This window comes from Pogoniulus pusillus, chromosome 22 (assembly GCF_015220805.1).
Source record: "Pogoniulus pusillus isolate bPogPus1 chromosome 22, bPogPus1.pri, whole genome shotgun sequence".
Lineage (NCBI taxonomy): Eukaryota > Metazoa > Chordata > Aves > Piciformes > Lybiidae > Pogoniulus > Pogoniulus pusillus.
Window position 1 is genome coordinate 11379689 of NC_087285.1, and position 22128 is coordinate 11401816.

The window sequence follows — 22128 nt, forward strand, 5'->3', positions numbered from 1 at the left end:
ACAAGGGCAGCAATTTGGAGAGGACATCCTCAGCAAATGTTTTGGTTTAGAATCTGAAGAGTTGCCAAGCATCCAGTTAGTGAAAATAAACATCCATTCCTTATGGTGTTATAAGGTCACATTATTTGTTCATAAAACAAGCAGAAGTTTCATCATTTTCTTCTGAGTGTTACTTGAAATTCAGCTACTGCAGAACTTTATCAGGTGCTCTGTTTCCTTGTAGTGTGTGCACGTTGGGACTTGACCTTGCCTGCTTAGAAAGGGGTTTTTAGTAGTGTCACCAGAGTAGCGACTCAAAAGGATGTGTTTCTGGACATACAAAGCATTTGCGTCTGTGCTCTGCCCTCAATTTGTGTTTGTGTTAATTGTTTTTTTTTATCAGCATTACATCGATGCTCTGAGATACGTGGGAGAAATGCGAGATACCAGAACAGTAATTGCTGACGTTCCTTCCCTTGACAGAGAAAGTGGCGTGGAAGCGAGCCGTGCGTGGCGTGCGGGAGATGTGCGATGTCTGTGAGACGACGCTCTTCAACATCCACTGGGTTTGTCGCAAGTGTGGCTTTGGGGTCTGTCTGGACTGCTACCGCCTGAGGAAGAGTCGCCCACGGAGTGGTGAGTGCTTAAGGCTCCCTTCACTGTCGTGTTTAAACTTGGCGTCCAGTGGGGATGTTTTCACAGAGTTACAGAATGTTAGGGGTTGAAAGAGACCTTGAGAGATCGAGTCTAACCCCCTTGTCAGAGGAGGACCACCTAGAGTAGGCCACACAGAAACGCATCCAAGTGGGTTTTGAGTGACTCTAGAGAAGGAGACTCCACAACCTCTCTGGGAAGCTGTTCTGTCTGCCTCTGAGTGATAAAGTTTTCCTTTAGGTTCACATGGAACCTCCTGTGTTCCATCTTATACCTGCTGCCCCTTTTCCTATCATTGGATGTCTCTGAGCAGAGCCTGGGTCCATCCTCCTGATGCTCTCCCTTCATTCCCTGATGCACTCCCTTCTCAGTCTCCTCCAGACTGGAGACCCAGCTCCCTCAGCCTTTACTCATAAGGGGAATGTTCTAGTCTCTTAGTCATCTTGTTTTGTGGAAGACTCTTTGAAGCAGTTCTCTGAGATCCTTCTTGAACTGAGTGGCCCAAAACTAGACACTATAGTCCAGATACAGCCTTACCAGGGCAGAGTGAAAAAGGAGGAGAACCTCTCTTGTCCTATTACCCACAGCCTTTTTAATACATCCCAGGGTGTCACTGACCTTTGGAAAGTGCTGGAGGCTTATTGGGAGAGTTAGTGAGGATCGATTTGGGAGGCTGGAGATTTAAGACTTGGACAGTGCTGTCTTAGATGCTGCTGTTCCATTTGTTGTTTCCTTTGATTGTGTTTTATCTGCTTGATCAGAATGCAATTATTAAAATTACAGCCTCTCAGCAAACATAGGCTGAGTGCTGAGACAGTCTTACTGCAGTACCTTTATAATCTGGAGGCAAAGAAGTCGCTGTAGATCCTGTTCTAGTGGTCTGTATCTATGGTTTATTTCTGAGATCACCACATTAATGTACACTGTAAAAAAAAAAATCTAAAGAAACAATATTGATGCAGAAATGTTCTGTGCTGTAACTTTTTTGTGACTTCATACAAAATTTTACTTCTTTTGTGTCTTCATTTCAGAGACAGAGGAGATTGGAGATGAGGAAGTATTCTCATGGCTGAAGTGTGCAAAGGGTCAGTCTCACGAACCAGAGAACCTTATGCCAACACAGATCATTCCTGGTACAGGTAATGCTTAAAACATGAAAGGAAATGTTTCCAATTCTGTCTGGGTTCTGAGCAAGCACAATGAAGCTGCATTAGGGGAAATCCATACTGGATGTTAGGAATAGGCTCTTCACTGAATGGGTGGTTGGTCACTGGAACAGGCTTCCCAGTAAAGTGGTTGTGGCACCAAGTCTGTCAGAGTTCAAGGAGCATCTGGACAATGCTCTAAATTGTTTGTCTGAGTGTTAGGTGGTCCTCTGAGGAGCAGAAAGTTGGACTTGATGATCCCTGTGGGTCACTTTCAACTTTAGATAGTCTATGATGCTCCTACAATGTGAGGAACTTTCTTCCTGCAGTCCCTGCCTTGATGTTCAGGGGCTTGAGAGAGGTGGGAAAGGAGAATATCATTGAAAACTGGGGTGTGGGGAGAAACTGAGTACAGCCAGGCATTTATTACCTCCTTCCTCTTACTGGGAGGATAAAGGAGAACATCACCTATGCTCCAGTTACTTTTAACATTGCTCCAAAGGATATGTAGTCTCTTCTGAAATTGCATCATTGGACCCTACATGGAATAAAAGGAGTAGATGATAATTTCTGGGATTTTCTAGGCTCAACAGCCTCACAGTGACATTACAAAGCCAGTGTTAGCAGAGATCTCCACACTGTTTGGAGACAAATGTCCTGTTACAGCCTGCCATCTCAAAAAACCCACTTCTCTGAACACAGATTATAGTTAAAGTCTTGTTTTCAGATTTCTTTACACATGATATTAAAGATTTTGACTTTATTTCCAGCGCTTTACAATATTGGAGACATGGTTCATGCAGCACGAGGCAAATGGGGTATCAAAGCCAACTGTCCGTGTATCAGCCGGCAGAACAAATCAGTGCTGAGACCTGCTGTCACGAATGGCATATCACAGGTGTGTCATTTGGCATCACATTTGTAACATCTTTAAAAAGTTAGATCCTTCAGACCAATCTGTTGTGAAACAGAAGGCTGATTCTCTTCGTGTGTATTCTGGGTGGTTTAGCTTAGCAGATATCTCGGACAGTTTTGGGGATGTGTATTGCGACTGTTATTTACCCAGTGCATATTTGGGCTAATACTCGAGTGTAGAAGTTGGGTGAGAAGGAATTTGTATTGATCTTGTAAAACTTAAGCCATTATGAGTAGCTTGAAATGCAGACATTTATTTTGTTACTTATTTCTGAACGCTAATGCCAAATCTAGAACAGTTGTGTTACTGCTCCCACAAAAAGTTCTCCTGTTTAAAAAAAAAATAAAAATGTTTAGGCACTTGGGCTTATGTTGAAAGATGACATGGTAAGAATTCACACCACAGTGCAAGATCTGATGTACTCAAGAGAAGAAGCTCCTCTGTTGATGGCTGCATAAATGTAGAGGATCTCTGTTGTGTAGTTAAAGCAAATGGATAAAGACAGCAAACAAAACCCAGCGCACTGGATAACTGAAATGGCTCCCAAGTTGAACTCCTCAGCATTTATCAGGTGTTTATATTCTTGTTTTAGCTTCCAACTGTAAATCCTAGCGCATCAGCCTCTGGAAATGAGAACAGCTTTTCCACTGGATCAGGGCCAGCAGGAGTAGGGCAACTAGAAACGGACACTGTTCCAAAATCTGAAGCAACTGATAACAGAATAGAAGAATCTGCAAAAATGGAAACATTACCAACCAATAACACTGGTGAAGGAAAGACTGGCAGACCACTTTGTCCAGAAACAGCTCCGTCATCAGCCTTACACTGGCTTGCAGATTTAGCAACACAAAAAGCGAAAGAAGAAACAAAAGGTGAGCTGAAGACATGTCCTCTGGGGTTGGAACTAAATGATAAACTAAGCCTGCTGCTTGGTTGTTACTTTTTGTGACAGTACCTAGCCCTAAATAAAAAAGAATGTGGTCGTTTTTCTTTCTCTGCCTCTTGAGAACCAGGAAGTTCAGGCTCAGGAATATGCAGAACTGGAAAGATGATGATACAGCTGAAGATAAAAAAAATGCTGTCTTGTCACTCCCAGTTTATTTCAGTGCCAGATCTTGTGTTTCTTTTGTAAGTAATAAGCAGCTGGTATCTTGATGTAAAATGATAGTAATTAATTTCAGATGCAGCTCTTGTCAGTTTATTGTTGTTGAAGTAAATAAAGCTGTTTTGTTTGCTATGTAAAATGATTCTGGAGAATTGAGAGAGTAGATTCTGCTTGGAGGGTCAAATGAAACTGTCCCTTCTTAAGTATTTGATAGCTTGAATGTGATTCTCAGTATGAATTAACTGTTTACACAGTGTATCTCCCAGTTGTCAGAGGTAGCATGATTAACATGCCTAGCAGGAGCTACTTTATATATCACCATAGCTCTTTCATTGGTTCTGCACGGCTTAGTCAGTGTAATATTTTGACTGCAGTTAAAAATTGAAGTATTTCGTAGCTGAAACATTGATTCAGAAAGTTGAGGAAATGCTTTTTAATACAGTCTATTACAAAGTTGCAGTATCTTTTATATGAAACAGTTTCATATCAGATCTGCTGTGCTATTCAAAACCTTAACAGCATATGAAGAATGAAATCTATCTGAAGTATGCCTTTGATTCTCTTTGAGGTGCTTCATTAACTGTTCCAGTGATAATGTACCTTTGCAAGATTCTGTCCCTCCTACAGAGTGCAAGATCAAATAATTGCAGTGAACTTTGTAATCATTTGTGACCCTTCCCTTTTTTTTCCCCCTTTAATGTGGTATTTGTCTTGCAGAATCAGGATCACTGAGATCAGTGCTTAATAAAGAATCCCATTCACCCTTTGGATTGGATTCCTTCAACTCCAGTACAAAGGTTTCCCCGCTAACCCCAAAGCTATTTAATAGCCTCTTGTTGGGCCCAGTGACATCTAGCAACAAAGCCGAAGGCTCCAGCCTCAGAGATCTGCTACACACAGGGCCAGGAAAGCTTCCTCAGGTCCCATTAGATGCAGGAATTCCCTTTCCTCCGGTCTTTTCTTCAGCATCTACAGTAAGTAATTCTGTATCCCTTGAATGATGTCTGTTCTAGAATTTTGTGATAGTCTTAAGTGTTTTCATCTATTTTTTTACTTTATCTTGTTCTGAAATGTTGAAACGAATGGAATATCTCAGCAAAACTCACCACCATACAAAATTATAGAGCAGGTGATGTAGTTTTACTTGCATAAGACAGACTGTGGAAGACTAATACAAACCCAATCAGCAATACAGGCTGAGATAGTCATGAATTTAAGAAAATGTGAACAATTTTTGCCATTGAAGTAGCAGATTTCACTTAAACTTCACTTAAATTTTCAATTCCATGACTACTAACTGCAATATTTTTCTACGTGGCCTGTATCAGGTGATTTTAGATCTTATTATCTTAAATCAAGGACACATAGCTATTTCTGTTGTTACTGGATTAAATGCCTGTCTCTGAGCTGGCTTGTTTATTGTTGTTGGTTTGTTTACTATTGCATGCTTTTCTTATGGCAAGATGGCCATCACTAAAGTCTGACTGAAAACAGATATGCATTAATATCTATGATGTTTCAAGACTTAACTTACCTCTGGATTTACGTCTTCTAGGGAGCCAAAGGTAAAGCCAGCCTGCCTAACTTCTTAGACCATATCATTGCTTCTGTGGTGGAAAATAAGAAGACTTCAGATGCTGCAAAACGAGCTAGTAATGTAGCTGACACGCAGAAAGAGGTGAAGGAAATGGTAATGGGCTTAAATGTGCTGGATCCTCACACTTCCCACTCTTGGCTGTGTGATGGTAGACTCCTTTGCCTTCATGATCCTAGCAACAAAAACAACTGGAAGATATTCAGGGAATGCTGGAAACAAGGCCAGGTGGGTGATAACAAATACTAACTGCTTATAGGTATTCCAGAACTTCAACATCTACCTTGATTATTTATAAGTTCATTCAAAGTCTGGCTGATTTATGAAATCATGGAATGGTAGGGGTTGGAAGGGACATCCCTTACAAAGCAAGACCACTTAGGGCAGGTCACACAGAAACCCCACCCAGGCAGCTTTGGAATCTCCCCATAGGAGGAGACTCCACAACCTCTCTGGGCAGTCTGCTCCAGAGCTCCAGCACCCTCACAGCAAAGAAGCTTTTCCTTATGTTGAGGTGAAACCTCCCATGTTCCAGTTTGTGTCCATTGCCCCTTGTCCTATCACAAGACACTATTGGAAAGAGACTGACACCATCTTCTTGACACCCACATTTCAGCTGTTTCTAACCATTTGCAGGATCCTTTCTTAGTCTGCTCTTCTCCAGTTGATAAATGAAGATTTGGCTGTAGCACATGACTCAATGATCTTAAAGCTGAAACAGTTCTATAATTCTATAAAGAGGGGACAGCCCTGTTCACTCCGTGCTGTATTGACTCAAGCCCATGCATTCTTGCAAACTCAGCTATTCTCAGCTTGCCAATATGAGGATGTTTGCTCTGACAACTTTTGTAGTGTGGTTTGTGGTGAACCTGCTTTACTACAGCCCAGTGGTGAATCTGTTGTGATTTTCTGCGTGCATACTAGTATCTAACCCATACTTTGTAGTCTCAGGAAAGGTCCATTCCTTCCAGCTGCAAGCACGTACAAGAATAAAAGTGCTGCATGCAATAATTCCTGCTACATTTCTGCCTAAAATTTGGGTGTGCTTGATGCAGTGTGTCATCCTGAGCCTACAGTCTATGTGAACCTAAGTCCTGAACTCAGCATCTTGTACTGACCACTCTCCTGGATTGTCTGTGGCATCATCAGCCAGTTAGGTTCTCAGTCAGGAGACTGGACCTTAGACCTGTTGCCAGCATAGCCACTTTTACAGATCTCAATACGTAGTGCTACAGCTTCTGACTTCTCCAGAGAGTCATTAACATTGGCCTGGTCAGGCAAGGTGAATCTAAAAAGGGTGAGTAGCTGCTGCAGAGAAGCTGCACCTGTAGCTCTAACAAAACATGATGACCATCGGTGTTCAAACTGCATTCTTGGCACTTGGTTCTGTAGCTACTTTTGACAATTACCTTCACTGACTACTTAAAATTGAGAGCATTGCTGATAGACAGTTATGTCCTTTATCTTTTTTTTGAAAAGTCTTTGTTCTGTTGTTATTGTGCTGATGCTCTTGGCACTCACGTTCCATACTTGTGGAGTGCTGACTTGTGGTGGAGAAACAAATCAGGCTACATGTTGTGTTTGGCACTCAGAGGCCATTGCTGACAGAAGCAGAGTACTTTTCAGATAAGTTTAGTGTATCTCATGGGACTGCACATTTTCTGAGTCTGCTGGGCACAAGCATAACTAGCACATAACCACAACTGTGAATAGGACTGTGACACCACCAACCAAAGAGTTGCTAGTTCTTGTTTCTGATTTCCCTAGCCAGCTCCTGGGAGATTGAAGAAACTGCTGTGCAGTACACTCTTACTTGCCTGATTACAAACATGGGTTACTGCTGGTGTTACCAGCTTTTCCCCTAACTGCAGTTATCTTCCTCTCCTGATTTGCTTCGAGTGCAGAGCGTTTTTTGAATCTGTTGCATCTTTCTGATTTATGAGGGATTTCAGATCATTCTTTTGCAGTGCCGTGGCGTCAGTCATCTACCTGACTTGGGAAGAGCTCATTAGCTTCTGCTGTACTCTAGATGATTTTCCCAACCCTCTGTGTCTCTGAGGAGGATCCTGAAATGCTGTGAATACTTACAAAAGATGTATGTGTCAGTTTATTTGCAGGTGAGGCTGGTTAATCACCAAGTGCAAGATGCTGCATGTGCCTGTGGGGTTCTTGACTGTTAATGAATCCTGTGAAGCTCCTTATGGAGTCTAGAGATGTGATGTGTCTCTGTTTAGTCTGGAGAAGAGCAGACTGAAAGGGGATCTTAGCAATGCATCTAAATACCTAAGGGGCAGAGGGCAAGAAGATGGGGCCAGATAGGCTAGTGATGCCCAGCAACAGGACACAGGGCAGCAGTCACAAACCGAGACCTAGGAAGTTCCATCTGAACAGGAGGAGAAACTTAAAGGGTAACAGAGCACTGGAGCAGGCTGCTCAGAGAGGTTCTGGAGTCTCCTTCTCTGGAGAAAGTCCAAGCCTTCCTGGATGAGATAGACCCTGGGCAGCTTGCTTAGCAAGGCAGTTGCACTGGATGATTCCAGAGGTCCTTTTCCATGCCTACCATACTGTAGTTACTGATCTTCCGTCAGATGTGTAGCTTGCAATGTGAGATGTCCTCCAAGCTAACTCTCACTCTGAGACTAGCTACAACTGTTGTGCTCATCTGACCCTGTATTTTAGACTCTTCCCTAAGATGTACTGTTGATGCTTTTGGATGACTTGGTCATTTAGAGGACCCCTTGTATGGCAGCATATAGGGCAAGTGCTTGAGTTCCCTGCAGAAATGTGGAAAGCAATCTAATGAAACCTCTTCCATTCTTGCATAGGAGAGAGCAGGTGACCAGGCAGATGTCACTGTCCTGACAAGGCTGTTCTAAACAGAATTTCTTCAAGTAGAGATTCTCTCAGCAAACTGCTCTGTCATGGTTCTCCCTCACTCCGCCTGATTGAGGACAAAATGCGTTAATTCTATTATCTTCTTCCCACTTTGGGGATGGAATGTTTTGGTTGGAAAAAACTTCCTAGCTACCTTCCCCAGCTTAATTAATGCACACTGGATGCTGGATCTGAGCCATGTGGAGATCTTTGCCATGATAGCATCCCAAATAGTTAAGAGGAAGTTGCCACAGCATTTGTAATACAAATGACATGCTTTCAAGGTGGTGGAAGAGAAAGGTTTTCAAGTTCTTTGTCTTAGAAATTGTCAAAAATAATTTAAACTCTGTTTTATGCCAAAATTCAGTGAGGCACTGTAGGATCATTTCTTTCTGAGGCTGTTCTTCAAGAACATTTTGCTTTCCTGAACATGGTTACTTCTCTAGTAAAACTATCAGGATTATCATCCTACAGCAACCTGTTCTTTTTTGAATTTGCATGCATTCGTGGTGGTGTTGGAGATTTTCATTTTTCTCTCTGCAGTCTCAGAGCAGATTCATCAGGAAATGTCTGCTAACAAAAGTCCACTATCTTTTTATCTTGCAACTCCTGCTGTGTTCATCACTAAAGAAAATGTTTTTACCATGAGAAATTCTCTACCTAATAGCTGGTAGGGTTGGATTCCTTAGTTATTATGTTGAAATGGTCAAATGAATATGTCAGGAGTCAAAATTTGTTATTATTTTCTTGGATTGAAAAAAAGAGTGATTTATCCAGCAGCAGCTTTCACACATCCTATGAAAGGTAACTGTTATTTTACTATTTATCCATGACCCCTAGGTTTTTGCAGACTATGATTAAAACCTTTCCATTGATTTAGTGTTACAGTTCCTGCCAGGATCAGGAGATCTATTTAAACTTGGAGTCACTGTGTCTGCTATATTTTAGGGAGGTTTGCTTCTTGTCAGGACCTAAATTTGGGACATAATGGAAAGACTACCCAAGCTTGTCTGCCCCCCTCATGCATTTACCTTCTGCTACTTCTCTGTATTGGCACAAACAATACAACCAGGGAGACCTGGACAGTATCCACAGTGACTCTATGGCTCTGGGAGTAGTGGTCAAGGCCATGGAGCCCATCTGATTTTATTAATCCTACCAGTAAGGGATGGAGGAGTGAACTGATTCTGCATGTCAGTTATTTGCACAGTTGGTTTCAACGAGGTTTTGGATTTTGTGATCATGGGAACCTCTCTGAGGATTGAAGACCACTTGGAACACATGATATTGATCTAAGTGGAGCAAAAGAATCTTTGACAACAGACTGATGGATCTGATTAGGAAAGCAATAATCTAGAAATTAGGAAGGGTGGGAAAGCATGACCAGTGATCAAAAAAGGAGTTAGCTGGTTGGGTTGGCAAGCAAGCAGTGCAGTGTGATGCAACCAGGAGAAATTTCATACTCAAGGAAACAGGGAGGAGAGACATCCACCACAAGTGTATGTACATAAACAAGGAACTTTGTACATCACAGTATTGTGAGGAAATCCCTCCTAGCACTTACTGGGAAATCAGCATGAGTAGGTGATTTTTTTTTTTCAGAAGTGCCTGTTCGTGAATGCACAAGGAGCAAGCAGAAGGAATTAGTGTGATGGACAAGTGATGAGATAGCTGTAGTATGGCAAGGGATAACTTCATGTTTCCTGAGCCTTATGGGGTCTCCCTGATACTTGCTGGAGGAACTACACAACAGGTCACAGGCACTCCTGAGGTTTCCCTGAGTGCATGGATGGCTGATCAAGGAGCTGGCTGGGGAGGGGCACACTGCTGAACCTCATGCTTACACAGAAGAAAGAACTGATTGTAGATGTGGAGGTAAAGGACAGCTTTGGCTGCAGTGAATGTCAGATGATGGGGCTCAGTTAAAGATCTTGAGAGGAGGGATCAAAGTGAAAAAAACAGATCACAGTGTGATGGGCTTCAGGAGAACAGTCTTCCACCTTTTTAGGTAGCTGCTTGGAAGAATCCCATGGGATATGGCCCTGAATAGGGGCTGGGGAATACTGTTTGAATTATGCTTAACATTAGCCACTTGAGATGAGTGACTTGGTGGATGAGAGAAGAGCACTGGATGTTTTTTATTTTAACTTTACTAAGGCTTCTGACACCATTACAATGTCATCAGACAAGCTGATGAAGTACAGCCTAGGTAGGTGTACAGTGTGGTGGATTTAAAACTGGATGAAGTGCCATGCTCAGGGATCACAGTGGTCACAGTCACTAGTGGTGTACCCTGGGGGTCAGGGTTAGGTTGAGTACTGTTTAACATCCTCATTAATGACCTGTATATGACAGATTTCTTTACAACCTCAGCAATGTTACAGACAATGCAAATTGGGAGGAATAGCTCTTTACAGTAGCTGGTTGTGCTGCTGTTCAGAGAGACCTGGGCAGGCCGGAGAAGTGGACTGAGAGGAGTCTCTGAATGAGTAGTTGTCTTCACGTGGGGAGTGAAGTGAATACTGGTCCTTTTAGAGGCCACTGGGAATACAGGTGAAGCAATGGTTACTTACTGGAGTGTTTTTAAGCAACATGACTTAGAGTTGCTTGCCTGTAGCTCTCTGGATATCTTTGCATAATGTACTGATAGCGCTCGTGCATCTAGGGCCATCTGTACTCCTTAGGGCTGTGCCAAGCTCTTCATAAGGGTGAACTCAAAGTCCACCTTTAATGTTGAGCACAGCTTGGAATTCATTCAAGTTTGCATGGACGTTTGAACTGTTACTGAACTTAGAACTCTTCAGTTGAGATACTCTATGCATAAGGTCACTTTGTATCCTCTTTTCTCTCTTGCAACTCTTCCAGAGATTGCAGCATGAGAGGAACTGACAAGGTCTTGCCCAGTGTAGGGAGAATTATCTGGAATACCTTTTCCTAATGTTGCTAGTTTAGCAAATGCCTTGAGTGTTTATGATGAGAGACCACTCAAATCTCTCTGATTAGTCTAAACATCTTAAAGCTTCTTTTACAAGTGAACAGCCACTTTTCCACATCTTGGATGGGTACTAGAGAATTAATGATAATAAAGCATGAGTGAAATAGTTAAAAAAAATCTTATCATAATATGAAAATGTCACATGAGAAGGCTTTTCTACAAATGCTGTTTCTAATGGTAGTTGAATTTGTGTTTTAAAAAAGAGAAGTGTTGGGACTGTGCTTCCACAGGTGGACTAACCTTGGCTGGCTGGCAGACCCCTACAGAGATGCTCTCTCCATCTCCCTTCTCAACAGGATAGGGAGAGAAGATAAGGTGAAAAGGTTTGTGGGTCAAGATAAAAAAATCACTTGACAATTGCTGTCACCAACAAAAAAGACTGAACATGTGAAAAAACAATTTAATTTATTGCCAATTAATAATAGAGTAGAATAGTGGGGAATAAAGACAAAGCTAAAAGTACCTTACTGCACATGCTCAAAGGCTTAGCTTTTTCCTTCATCCCTGACTCTTCCAGCTTCGTGCCTCCCCAGAGCAGCACAGAGAGGATGGAGAATAATGGCTGTTGCAGTCAGTTCATAACACTTCATCTCTGCTGCTTCTTTCTCCTCACATGTCTCTCTTGCTCCATTGTTGAGTCTTCTGCAGGGCATGATCCTTCATGAACTGCTCAAGCTTAGACCCTTTCCATGGGCTGCAGTCAATCAGGAACAGACTGCTCCAGCATGGGCCCCCAGTGGGCTACAGCTTTTGCTATAAAATTCTTTCCTACATGAGTTTCTCTTCCATGACTGCAGCCTCTTCCAGAAGGCTGCCCCCATGTGAGCTCTCCATGCAGCTTCTTTCAGGATCTCTCCCTCTGCTCTGGTGTGGAGTCTTTCATAGGCTGCAGTTTGGGTATCTGCTCTACCATGTTCCTCCACAGGCTGTGGGGCAGCAACCTCCTTTCACCATGGTCGCTTCCACAGGCTGCAAGGGTATCTCTGGAGCGCCTCCTTCCTCTCATCCTTCACTGATCTTAGTGTCTGTAGAGTCGTTCCTTCCCCCCTTCCTCCTCCCCCCCACAGCAGCTGTGGAGCACTTTTTACCCTTTCTTACTGTCACAGACACCAGCAGTGTCAATTACAGGCTCAGCTTTGGTCAGTGATGGGGTGGTTGGAATCAGTGGGAACCATCTGTGTCCAGCAGGGGGCAGCTCTTCAGGCCCCTCTCACAGAGCCCTCCTCTGCTGCCAGCACCTTGCTGTGTAGGCCTAACACACTTGCCTTACTAAGGGTAATACAATACCACTTCTAAGGCAACTGTGCATGGCCTGGAATTAAGTTTGCTTAGACTCTGGTTATTTGATTGATGCACAAAAGCCAGACATGGATGCAAATAGATTTGTGGTGTCATGTCATTTGTATGATGGTAGCCAGGAGTCTCAGCTGTTGAGAAAATTTGGCTGCATGTGTAAGAAATTTGGTTATGGTGGAGTAAGCATTCATCTTTGTATTCTCAGCCCGTGCTGGTATCTGGTGTCCATAAGAAGTTGAAGTCAGAGCTTTGGAAACCAGAAGCTTTCAGCCTGGAATTTGGAGATCAAGATGTAGATTTGGTGAACTGCAGGAACTGTGCCATAATTTCAGACGTGAAAGTGCGTGACTTCTGGGATGGCTTTGAGATAATATCTAGTAAGTAATACCTATGGCTGACTAGTTTAACTGAGCAGTCTGTCTTGCTACCTTCAACTCCTCCTTTTCCATCTATTTTCTCAAAACAACAACAACCAAAAACCCCAAACAAACAACAAATTAAAACCAAACAAAAAAAGGGGAAACAAACCAAAAAGAAAACACATAAACACCTCCCTCCAAAACCGAGCAACAGAATGCCAAATAGCTACCAGTCTCATCCAAAGAAGCCATTGCCCCTTAGATGTAGTACACCATAGAAAATACTTCATTGCTGAAGACTAGAGCAGGACTGCCCCAAAAAATTTCATCTGTTCTGGGTGTTGGTGTGTGCAACTTTCATGTGTCAAAAAATGATCTATATAATGGAAAACCACTTCTTTTTTTAACTTTCCTCAGTGAAATTAAACCTCAGCTACTTTCATTAAGACAGTAAGTAATTCAACTACCTTTACTCTTCTTACAACTTCAACTTCTATTATAAATCTGGAAGGAACCTGCAGAGTTAAAACAGACTGAGGCTTCTGTTGCTAAAACTCAGACTTGATGAAATGCATCAGTTAAGTAAACTTGACATTGCAAATTATTTTTGTAGTAAGTCATCTGCAAGTCCAAATACAAGCTTGTATGTATTCTGAATAGCAATGCTGTATGCATACCTCATTTGTTAACACACTGCTTAGTGGTTGAGTTCTTTGAGAAAATCTTTTGCCAAGTGTGGTTGTGGAAACTAACCAGTTAAAATGCTTGGGGATCTAACAGGTCAGATTACAGGGCTTCTGAAAAGCAGAATACTTTGACTTAGATTGTACATACCTAGAGGAGAATGGTCTTGTATTTGCAGATCTTAGTTCATTGCGATGCTGCTGATCTTCAGTGTTGTGTGTAAAACAATGTCTGTACTTATTGCTATGGGCACATAGCAGGAATGATGAACAGATGAACAGTTGGATAATTTAATGGAATGTTGTTCAGCAGCCAACCAAATGACAGATTTGTAAACCAAGAAAACTCCCTTCTGTAGTTGTTTTCCAATCAAAGAGCTCCCAACTTTCGACTTGTTTTCTTGTGGTTCTAAGTAGAGTCTTGTGGTTTGTACTGTTAAATTTCTTACTATTTCCATTATTCCTGAGAAGTAGAGGGCCTGGAAGGATGTAAATATGTGTTAGTGTGGTCTTTCTGGATATTAACCATAATTGGGAAACTTAACATAACTTCACTTGTTGTGCTAGGGTCATTCGTGAGAATAGAAAATTTGTATGGGTCCAGTTATCTTTGAGAAATGTCAGTTGTAGTTTATCTCCAGATGCTCCTCTCAGCAAAAGCAGCTGATGCCTTTCTTTTAGCCAGTGCTTTTACCACACTTGAATGAGAAATGGTAGTGATCTAGGTTGCAAAATCTAAGCACTTCTGCTAGTTTCTTTTAAATAAGTTTTATTTAGTGTTTTTCAGTCACATGCAATCTCCAACTTAGTCTTATTTGCTATTAGTCTAGCAATTTCACACGTACTGACTCATAGGAAAACTGTTTGTAAAACGTTGTGGCTCTGAATTCCATGCTATGTGTACTCTAGATTTCTCAGATTTGTGTGGCTGTTTGTCCTGTTGCCACTCACATTAAGTTGTTGAAGAATATAAGCAGAACAACCACTGGATTTGGAGGTGGTATTGAGATAATGCCTTCACTATTCTATAGGATGCTTTATTTTAATCTTGTAATCTTGTGCTGTTTACTTTTAGTATCTTTCAGTTAGACCTATTTTTGTCCAGGTCTGCCTTTTTTGTGTTGATCCTCTTTAGACCTGCTTTTCCTTGCTGATGGCATATTTTCAGGGGTTTGTGCAGTTTCATGTAATGTATCAGTTACATATGTTTACTTCCATGTAGTTCTTCATTCTGTCCTTTCTGAGTAGCCTTCCGACAAGTTTCTTCACCTTGTTTGGAACACAGATACTTGATGAGTTCAAAATCTTGACTATAGGAAGTTCTGAAATGTGTATGAATTCAAGTCCTTGAGCTTTTCAGATCCCTTGACTCTCTAAACTTGTAGGCCATCGTTTTTTTTTCTTTAAAACATTGGTGTTGGTTTGTGTATTTGCAGTTCTTAATTCCTTTTAATGTCAATTCTTTTTTGTTAATCCCGCAGACTAAAGCTGTCCTCTGTGTTACACATCAACATGCTACAAGTGTGATTCGCAGGTCTCCCAAATCCTAGTTTCTTAGACGTGCTTTCACTTTTGATGCTCTGATAGGGCTGGGCAATGATAGCTGCCCTTTGGCTGGCTCACAAACACTGGGTGTGGTAGAAATGGGGAAGAAGGGGTGTAAACATGTCAGACTGCAGTACACTCTGGTTTCCAGCTGATGGCTTCATGTAGTATTTTGAAGAATCTGGCAGGAGAGTGAGGTTTTTTGCTCATTGAGTTTTGTCTGAGCTGTTCCACATGCCAGTTCCAGATATGGCTGCTCTCTTGGCCACTATCACACCTGAGGCAAAGCAGCAGCTGATGTGGTCAGTGCTGTCAATGTCACACACTGCCAGCTGTGTACAGAACATCTTTCTGTGCTGTCATCTTTCTCTGTTACCAGTCAGGGCTTGTGTACAACTCATAAAGAACAAATACTTGAATTTGGCACCCTTGGTACTTTGACTGCCTCCAGCAAAGAGGAATTAAAAAACCAGGGCTGTCTCCCTCAATAACCACCTACCACTTAGGTTTTTGAGTGTAGTGTACCATGAGGTTAGGGTTGATTTCAGAGCATGAGTCAATAACTTGAATTTCAGAGAAGCCATCTTGAAACGGAAGATGAAACTCCTTTAGACTCTCGATAAAAGCAGTAAGACAAAATGCTTTGCAAAGGCTTGTTTTCAGAGTTGAATAAAAGGTGTTCTAAAACTTAGTGGCTGTGCAAGGTCTGTCAGAATTCTGCTGAAGGTAATGATATATATATATGTATAAAAAAATAGTTATTAAACTGCTGTGTGGTCATAGTGTAATGTTTGGAAGCCCAAATTAGTATCCATTTTGCTGTGCAATGTAAGATGTCTTGGTACATAAGACTTACATGTTAAACAAGGCAATGGACTGTGGTGAAAAGATGTTACATGAAGAAATCTTAATTTGTCTCTTGCAGAACGGCTCAGATCAGATGATGGTCAGCCAATGGTACTAAAATTAAAGGACTGGCCTCCAGGGGAGGACTTTAGAGATATGATGCCCACAAGGTAAGTAAGATTTGCTGTTGCTGCTTACAGGCCTGCTGTATGCACTGCAGGAGGAAAACATGCTTTTGGTTTCTCTTTGGTCTCTAGGTTTGAGGACTTGATGGAAAATCTTCCTCTTCCTGAGTATACCAAGAGGGACGGCAGACTGAACTTGGCTTCTAGGCTGCCAAGCTACTTTGTCCGCCCTGATTTGGGTCCCAAAATGTACAATGCCTATGGTATGTGAGAACAGTTCTGCAGATACTGATTTTTATGACTCTATTATACTCTTACATGTAGGGCATACGCAAGGCTGTGGGATTATTCAAAACACAGCGCTCGTCCTAGAGCACATTGTCTTTAATTGCTCCTGTGATCTGTTCCTGTGCTAGTCCTTTCTCTATCAGATGTGCCCTTTTTATGCCCTTGTGGTTTCCAAGACATGGTATGTGTGATAAGCTTGCAAACAGCTCTTACTTAATACGCACATACGTAAACATAATGCCAGTGCAGGCTTCAAGGAAAGTGAATACCTTTTTAAGACCAGCTGATGATACATTTGAGAAGAAAATTAGCCATCTTCTGGGCACTTTGAGCTGTGCATTCATATTTCTGAATAGGGTTGTAGTTTTATTAATCTACGTCTGTCATCACACTCAAAGTGTAAGACCCAAACGGTCACTGCGTCCAGCTATCTGAATTGAATTACTTCATCCTCCTAAGACTGTAATTACATATTAGGCAAATAGCATACAATTAGAGGAAACCTTTGTCTGAACACACGCCACACACAGGGCTGTGAAGCGTTAGGCTTCCCAGTGTTTGCCAGCGTAGCAGTGTGGAGGGGATATGAACAATTAATACATGTCATATCAACTTGCGTTATTTCAGTTTCTAAATGTACTTCTGTTGAGATCACAGCCAAAAGCAGGCTTTGCAGACTTTCAATTCAAAACAAGTGATTGCTGAAGTTCCTGGATGTTTCTAAATAAACCAGTTGATTTGGAAATACTTAGACTTGCAACTGCAGGGCAACATAAACAACACTTAGTGTAGTTGCTTTTTGTACTGGAAAATGTCAAGTGATACTGATTAGGAAAAAACTGCAGCTGTCTTGCAAAGTAAGTGTGTGGAGGCAGACTTGCCCTCATATAACATCTGTGACCCTCTTTGATTATTGAGAGGGTGCAGGATTTTTTAAGGTTTTTCGTTCCAATTATAGTACACCTGCAAGCCTACTGACTTTGTATTCTAAGTCTGACTTCCCTACTTCAGACTGCATAAGTGATCCTCAGGGTGACAAAATTGTAAATTCAGGCGTTGTTTTCAAATTTATCATTTTCTTATTACCATTTTCTAATTACTTGAGTGAACTATATTGGTCACTTGTACTTCGTGTCAAATAGAAATGCTGTCTATTAGTACACGTTTTACTTACGCCATCCATAACATGAATATAACTATTTATCTGTCCTTTGACACTGCTTTCTGCTCTCATTATTGCATAAAGGCCAGCATTCTAGAGAAGTCTGTCAGGCAGATTATTTGTATAAGAATTTAAATAGAATTTGGTTTTATTTTACATTCTATTATAGGCTTAATTACTGCAGAAGACAGACGAGTTGGTACCACAAACCTGCACTTGGATGTGTCTGATGCTGTCAATGTCATGGTGTACGTTGGGATTCCCATTGGGGAAGTGACCCATGATGATGGTAATATTTGAGGAAAGCTGTTTTCTGTCTGTTAAAAAGCAATTGTGCATGTAAGAGAGAAGGTTGTGAGTTTTATTTAAGCTTGTCGTATCTATGCTGTATAACCCAAATACGTAAGGTAGTTTGCTGCGTCTGTAAAAGTACAGTAATGCTTCATTGGTTCCCAACTGCAAATGAGCAGAGTTCTGCTAGAAACCAGGAGAAAAAGGAGTTAAGTTACTCTTTTTTTTTGTAGTGGAATAATAGCAGTCAATTCAGTTTGAATGCAAGACTGAACTTTGTGATTAGCATTTCCTGAATTTGTTACAGTGAAGCTTGATGTGCTTAGAAAGGGCACTGTGTGATGCAGCAGCTGCAGTAGCAGTGTGACTGGATTTAAAGGCTTAAAATGCTGCCCCCTTTTCTGTATGCCAAAAATGAGAAGCTCTGCAGTCATTTTGGTTTTACCTGGATTCCTCTTTCAGAGGTTCTGAAAACAATCGATGAGGGAGATGCTGATGATGTAACAAAGCAGCGAATCCATGAAGGAAGAGAGAAGCCTGGAGCACTGTGGCACATCTATGCTGCCAAGGATGCTGAGAAGATACGGGAACTTCTCCGGAAGGTATGTTGGTTACAGAAGAGGCTTGGGCTCACAGATATCCTTGGCTAGATTGCTTACAGCATCCAAATGACACAAATTGCTGTCAATATAAAGTGCATAGGCATTCTAATGCTGTCTTAGAGGACATTAACGGTTATTATATTCTCAGGTTTACTGCCTAGTCTAGAATCTTCATAGTAATACATCATTACTTAAGACCTGAATGAGCTTAATGAAAGTGGTGTCCTGCCTTGAAATTGTTTATTATTTTTTCTTAGTACAGAGCTTTTTCTAAGCCAGCAATATCAAGGTGCTGTGTCATGGGGTTTTTTTCCCTTACTCCATATTTTGGCTGTAGGTTGGAGAAGAACAAGGCCAAGAAAATCCCCCAGACCATGACCCCATTCATGACCAAAGCTGGTACTTGGACCAGACCTTACGTAAGCGGCTCTACGATGAGTATGGTGTACAAGGCTGGGCAATAGTGCAGTTCCTTGGAGATGCTGTGTTCATTCCTGCAGGTGCTCCTCATCAGGTCAGTATGCCAATTCTAAACCAAGTAGGATAAAGAGAATTGAATTTGAGTTGCACAAAACCCCTGCAACTCGAAAATAGCTCTTTGGTTAATATTGCTGGCTTGGGTTCCTTTTTCTACATTTGCAGTTGTTACAGGAACTGTTTGAGTTGGGTCTTAGTCATTGTATTAGTAACAATCACATAAATGGCTGAATTGTCTGTATAGGACTATGAGTGAATGGCGGGAAAACATTTCTGTCTATTAAAACTTCATCCAAGGGAATATGATGCCAAAAAGGTGTTGAGAGCAGTAGACAGCTTGCTTTAGAGAACGCTGATGTGTGTGGGAGAACAGGGAAGAGGTAAGATGTCACGTAGTACATTGTGGGTTTACTGTAAGACACAATTCTGTGTGACATCAAACAGTCTTCAGCTCCTGTTTCTGATAATGAGTGTGGAAAAACCTAGCATACAGGGCAGGGGTAGGCTGGGGATTTGTATGGTTGATTCACTCTTGATTTATCTGTCATTTGACATGGGTTTTTTTAGGTCCATAATTTGTACAGCTGCATTAAAGTGGCAGAAGATTTTGTATCTCCAGAACACGTGAAGCACTGCTTCCGTCTGACCCAGGAGTTCAGGCACCTGTCTAATACTCACACAAACCATGAGGATAAATTGCAGGTAACCACTTTGTGATAGCACTTACTAACTACTGTGTCCTGTGTTTTGCTGGCTTTATTCAGCACATGTGGCTGGTGATTTTGGGGCGGGGTGGGGGGAATGGGCAGAAAGCCCAACTTTGAGCAGCCTTGGATGTTCTGATTTGATAAGTATTAAAAAAAATGAAGGAGGCACCTGTGTTTACACTGTTATATCATCACAAACTAGTAACTGTTAGTTTTCCAGATCACTTTCCTGCTGTTGGACAAGCGCATATATCAGTATTAGTAAGTTTTTTAATGGCTGAATCCCAAATGACAGTGAAGTGTGGCAGGCAAAAAAAAAAAACCTCTTATAAAGCACAAAGCAGTGCTTTGTTTTGAAGAGATGTGATTATTTTACTGAGCACACGTGCATTTTTTTCTTCATTGACTACAGGGAAATTGCTCTGGGAAGTGAAGGCTGGCTTATTTAAATCACAGAGGTAGTTTAGTGATGGACTTACAGTGCTGGGTTTAAAGGTGGACCTGATCTTCTTAAAGGTCCTTTCCAACCGAAGTAATTCTATTATTCTGAATTCATTCCAAACAGGAATCGCACAGAATGTTACAGAATGTTAGGGGTTGAAAGGGACCTTGAAGGATCATCTAGTCCAACCTCCCTGCTAGAGCAGGATCATAAGAACTTTTTCACAATAAACTCATACATGTGACTTAATGGAGCACTTCCTTCTAGCTCTCATGAACGAGAGACTTTATCTTAACATAACATGAGTAATTGTATAAGCTAATACATGAGTCCAGTTGTCTAAAATATTTGTCATTTGACTGTGACAGTTAGAATCTGTGCTGTTTGCATCCTGAGCAGCAATAGTATGTGTTTTGTGTATAATTGCCAACTGTTGAGAATTTGGCTGTCAGATTTGACTGCATAGGTGTGTGAGACTCTCCTTGTTAGTCTCTGGAAGTTTACTTATTTTTTTGTTCTGTTACAGGTGAAGAACATTATCTACCACGCAGTGAAAGACGCTGTTGGCACACTGAAAGCTCATGAATCCAAACTAGCTAGATCGTAGGAATTGCTAATTCCAAACACCCTGTGAAGCAAGCCTTTTTGCTCACAGTACGTACAGGGACTGCACATGACTGCCTCCGCAGGAGCAGAGGCTTCTCAGTGAGAGCTGGTGTGGTCAGTATTACACACACTCTTCAGCCACTGTTTTCTATGCTGCCTCAACACTGATGGTCTCACGGAAGGTCGCACTGTTACCTACAGAATTCAGATTCTAACGAAGGGTGCCATGTCCCTTTCCTGTGGCCTTTTGCAAATTGGAGTAATGTGGAAACCACTTGGTGTTCCTGCATATTATGATTAGAAATGGTATAAAGAGTGTGGATGTTTCTTTTCCTTATGCCTAGTTTGTCTCCACCAAGTTAGAAGGAATGTGCTGGAGGTGTATTGTCCTACTGTGGACTTAGTTAATTGGAGCAAACTTCCCGTGTGAGATACAGGCCAAGGAAAAGAATAAAGCTATTAACTGCACTCCCCTTCTCGTAGCCGTTTCTCTATACACTGTAGAGTTGCAGAAATAAAGGGAGAACCCACTTCTTTTTCCCCAGGAGACTCCAGAAATAGGAGGATTGTGTATTTAGTGAAAAACTAGGTTTGTAGTGAAACAGTTAATATTTCATGAAAGTAGATATTTTTAGTATTTTTGAAGTACCACAACTGTTCCTGGATTTTCAAGGAAAGGCGCATTACATTTAGTCTTCCTTTCAATAAAATCGAAAAAAGTGAGTTTTAGAAAGCAGTCCAAAACAGCACAAAAACAGCCAAAGGAGAGTGAATAGAAATTGACACCCCATCTCCCTTGCCCATATTCCTCACCCACCTTGCCCCTCTTCCTATGCCACCCTACTTGCTCAGAATAAGAAATTAAAAAAGGAGTCTAAGCTCTTTTCTCGTGTGGAGATGTTGTACATCTCTCCCTGCACTGGTGACTGCAGGCAATAGTTCACCCAATACCAGTGCTAGCTGAAAACATCTATCCTTTCCAAAGCGAAGGAGAAGTTAACTTTCAGTGTCAACTTTGTCCAGAACTATTTTAAGTAAGATGTTCCTGCTTGGTAGACCTGTATTCAGAATTTACTAATGTCAGCATCGATGCAATGGATTTCATTGTCCGGGTACATGGGGAAATGTATCTACCTTATATCCAGCTGTACTGTAGTGCCACTGCAGGCCTGTTAATATGTTCACGGTTATTTCATTTTTTAAAAAATAAAAGTCATTTACTGTAATGGCCTGGGCACTTTCTTTCAGACTTCTGCACTCATCTCCCTGGTTTGAGGTTGTCTCAGTTTCTGTCTCTGGCAGTCTAGGCTACCTGTTAGTTGTGTCTGACCCACAATGTTTGGGTGTTTTCCTCCTGATGCCTCAAGTAGGTGCTGGGAGCATACCAGGGTACCTGCAGATTGTTCATTCTCAGAGACGGTTTTGGGCAGAGGATCT

General features: G+C 41.6%; 1 protein-coding gene across 1 annotated transcript in view; it reads left to right on the top strand.

Moving 5' to 3' along the window:
- KDM3B (lysine demethylase 3B) overlaps positions 1-21917 on the top strand; it is a 49563-nt gene extending 27646 nt beyond the window's left edge. Inside the window, exons 11-24 of the mRNA XM_064161721.1 lie at positions 463-615; positions 1665-1772; positions 2549-2676; positions 3287-3566; positions 4517-4773; positions 5355-5621; positions 12764-12935; positions 16071-16161; positions 16249-16379; positions 17736-17855; positions 18320-18459; positions 18797-18973; positions 19504-19638; positions 20612-21917. Of these exons, the coding sequence (XP_064017791.1) occupies positions 463-615; positions 1665-1772; positions 2549-2676; positions 3287-3566; positions 4517-4773; positions 5355-5621; positions 12764-12935; positions 16071-16161; positions 16249-16379; positions 17736-17855; positions 18320-18459; positions 18797-18973; positions 19504-19638; positions 20612-20692 (2240 nt within the window). The 3' untranslated portion in view covers positions 20693-21917. The remainder of the gene's footprint in view (positions 1-462; positions 616-1664; positions 1773-2548; positions 2677-3286; positions 3567-4516; positions 4774-5354; positions 5622-12763; positions 12936-16070; positions 16162-16248; positions 16380-17735; positions 17856-18319; positions 18460-18796; positions 18974-19503; positions 19639-20611) is intronic.
- The last annotated feature ends 211 nt before the right edge of the window (positions 21918-22128 follow it).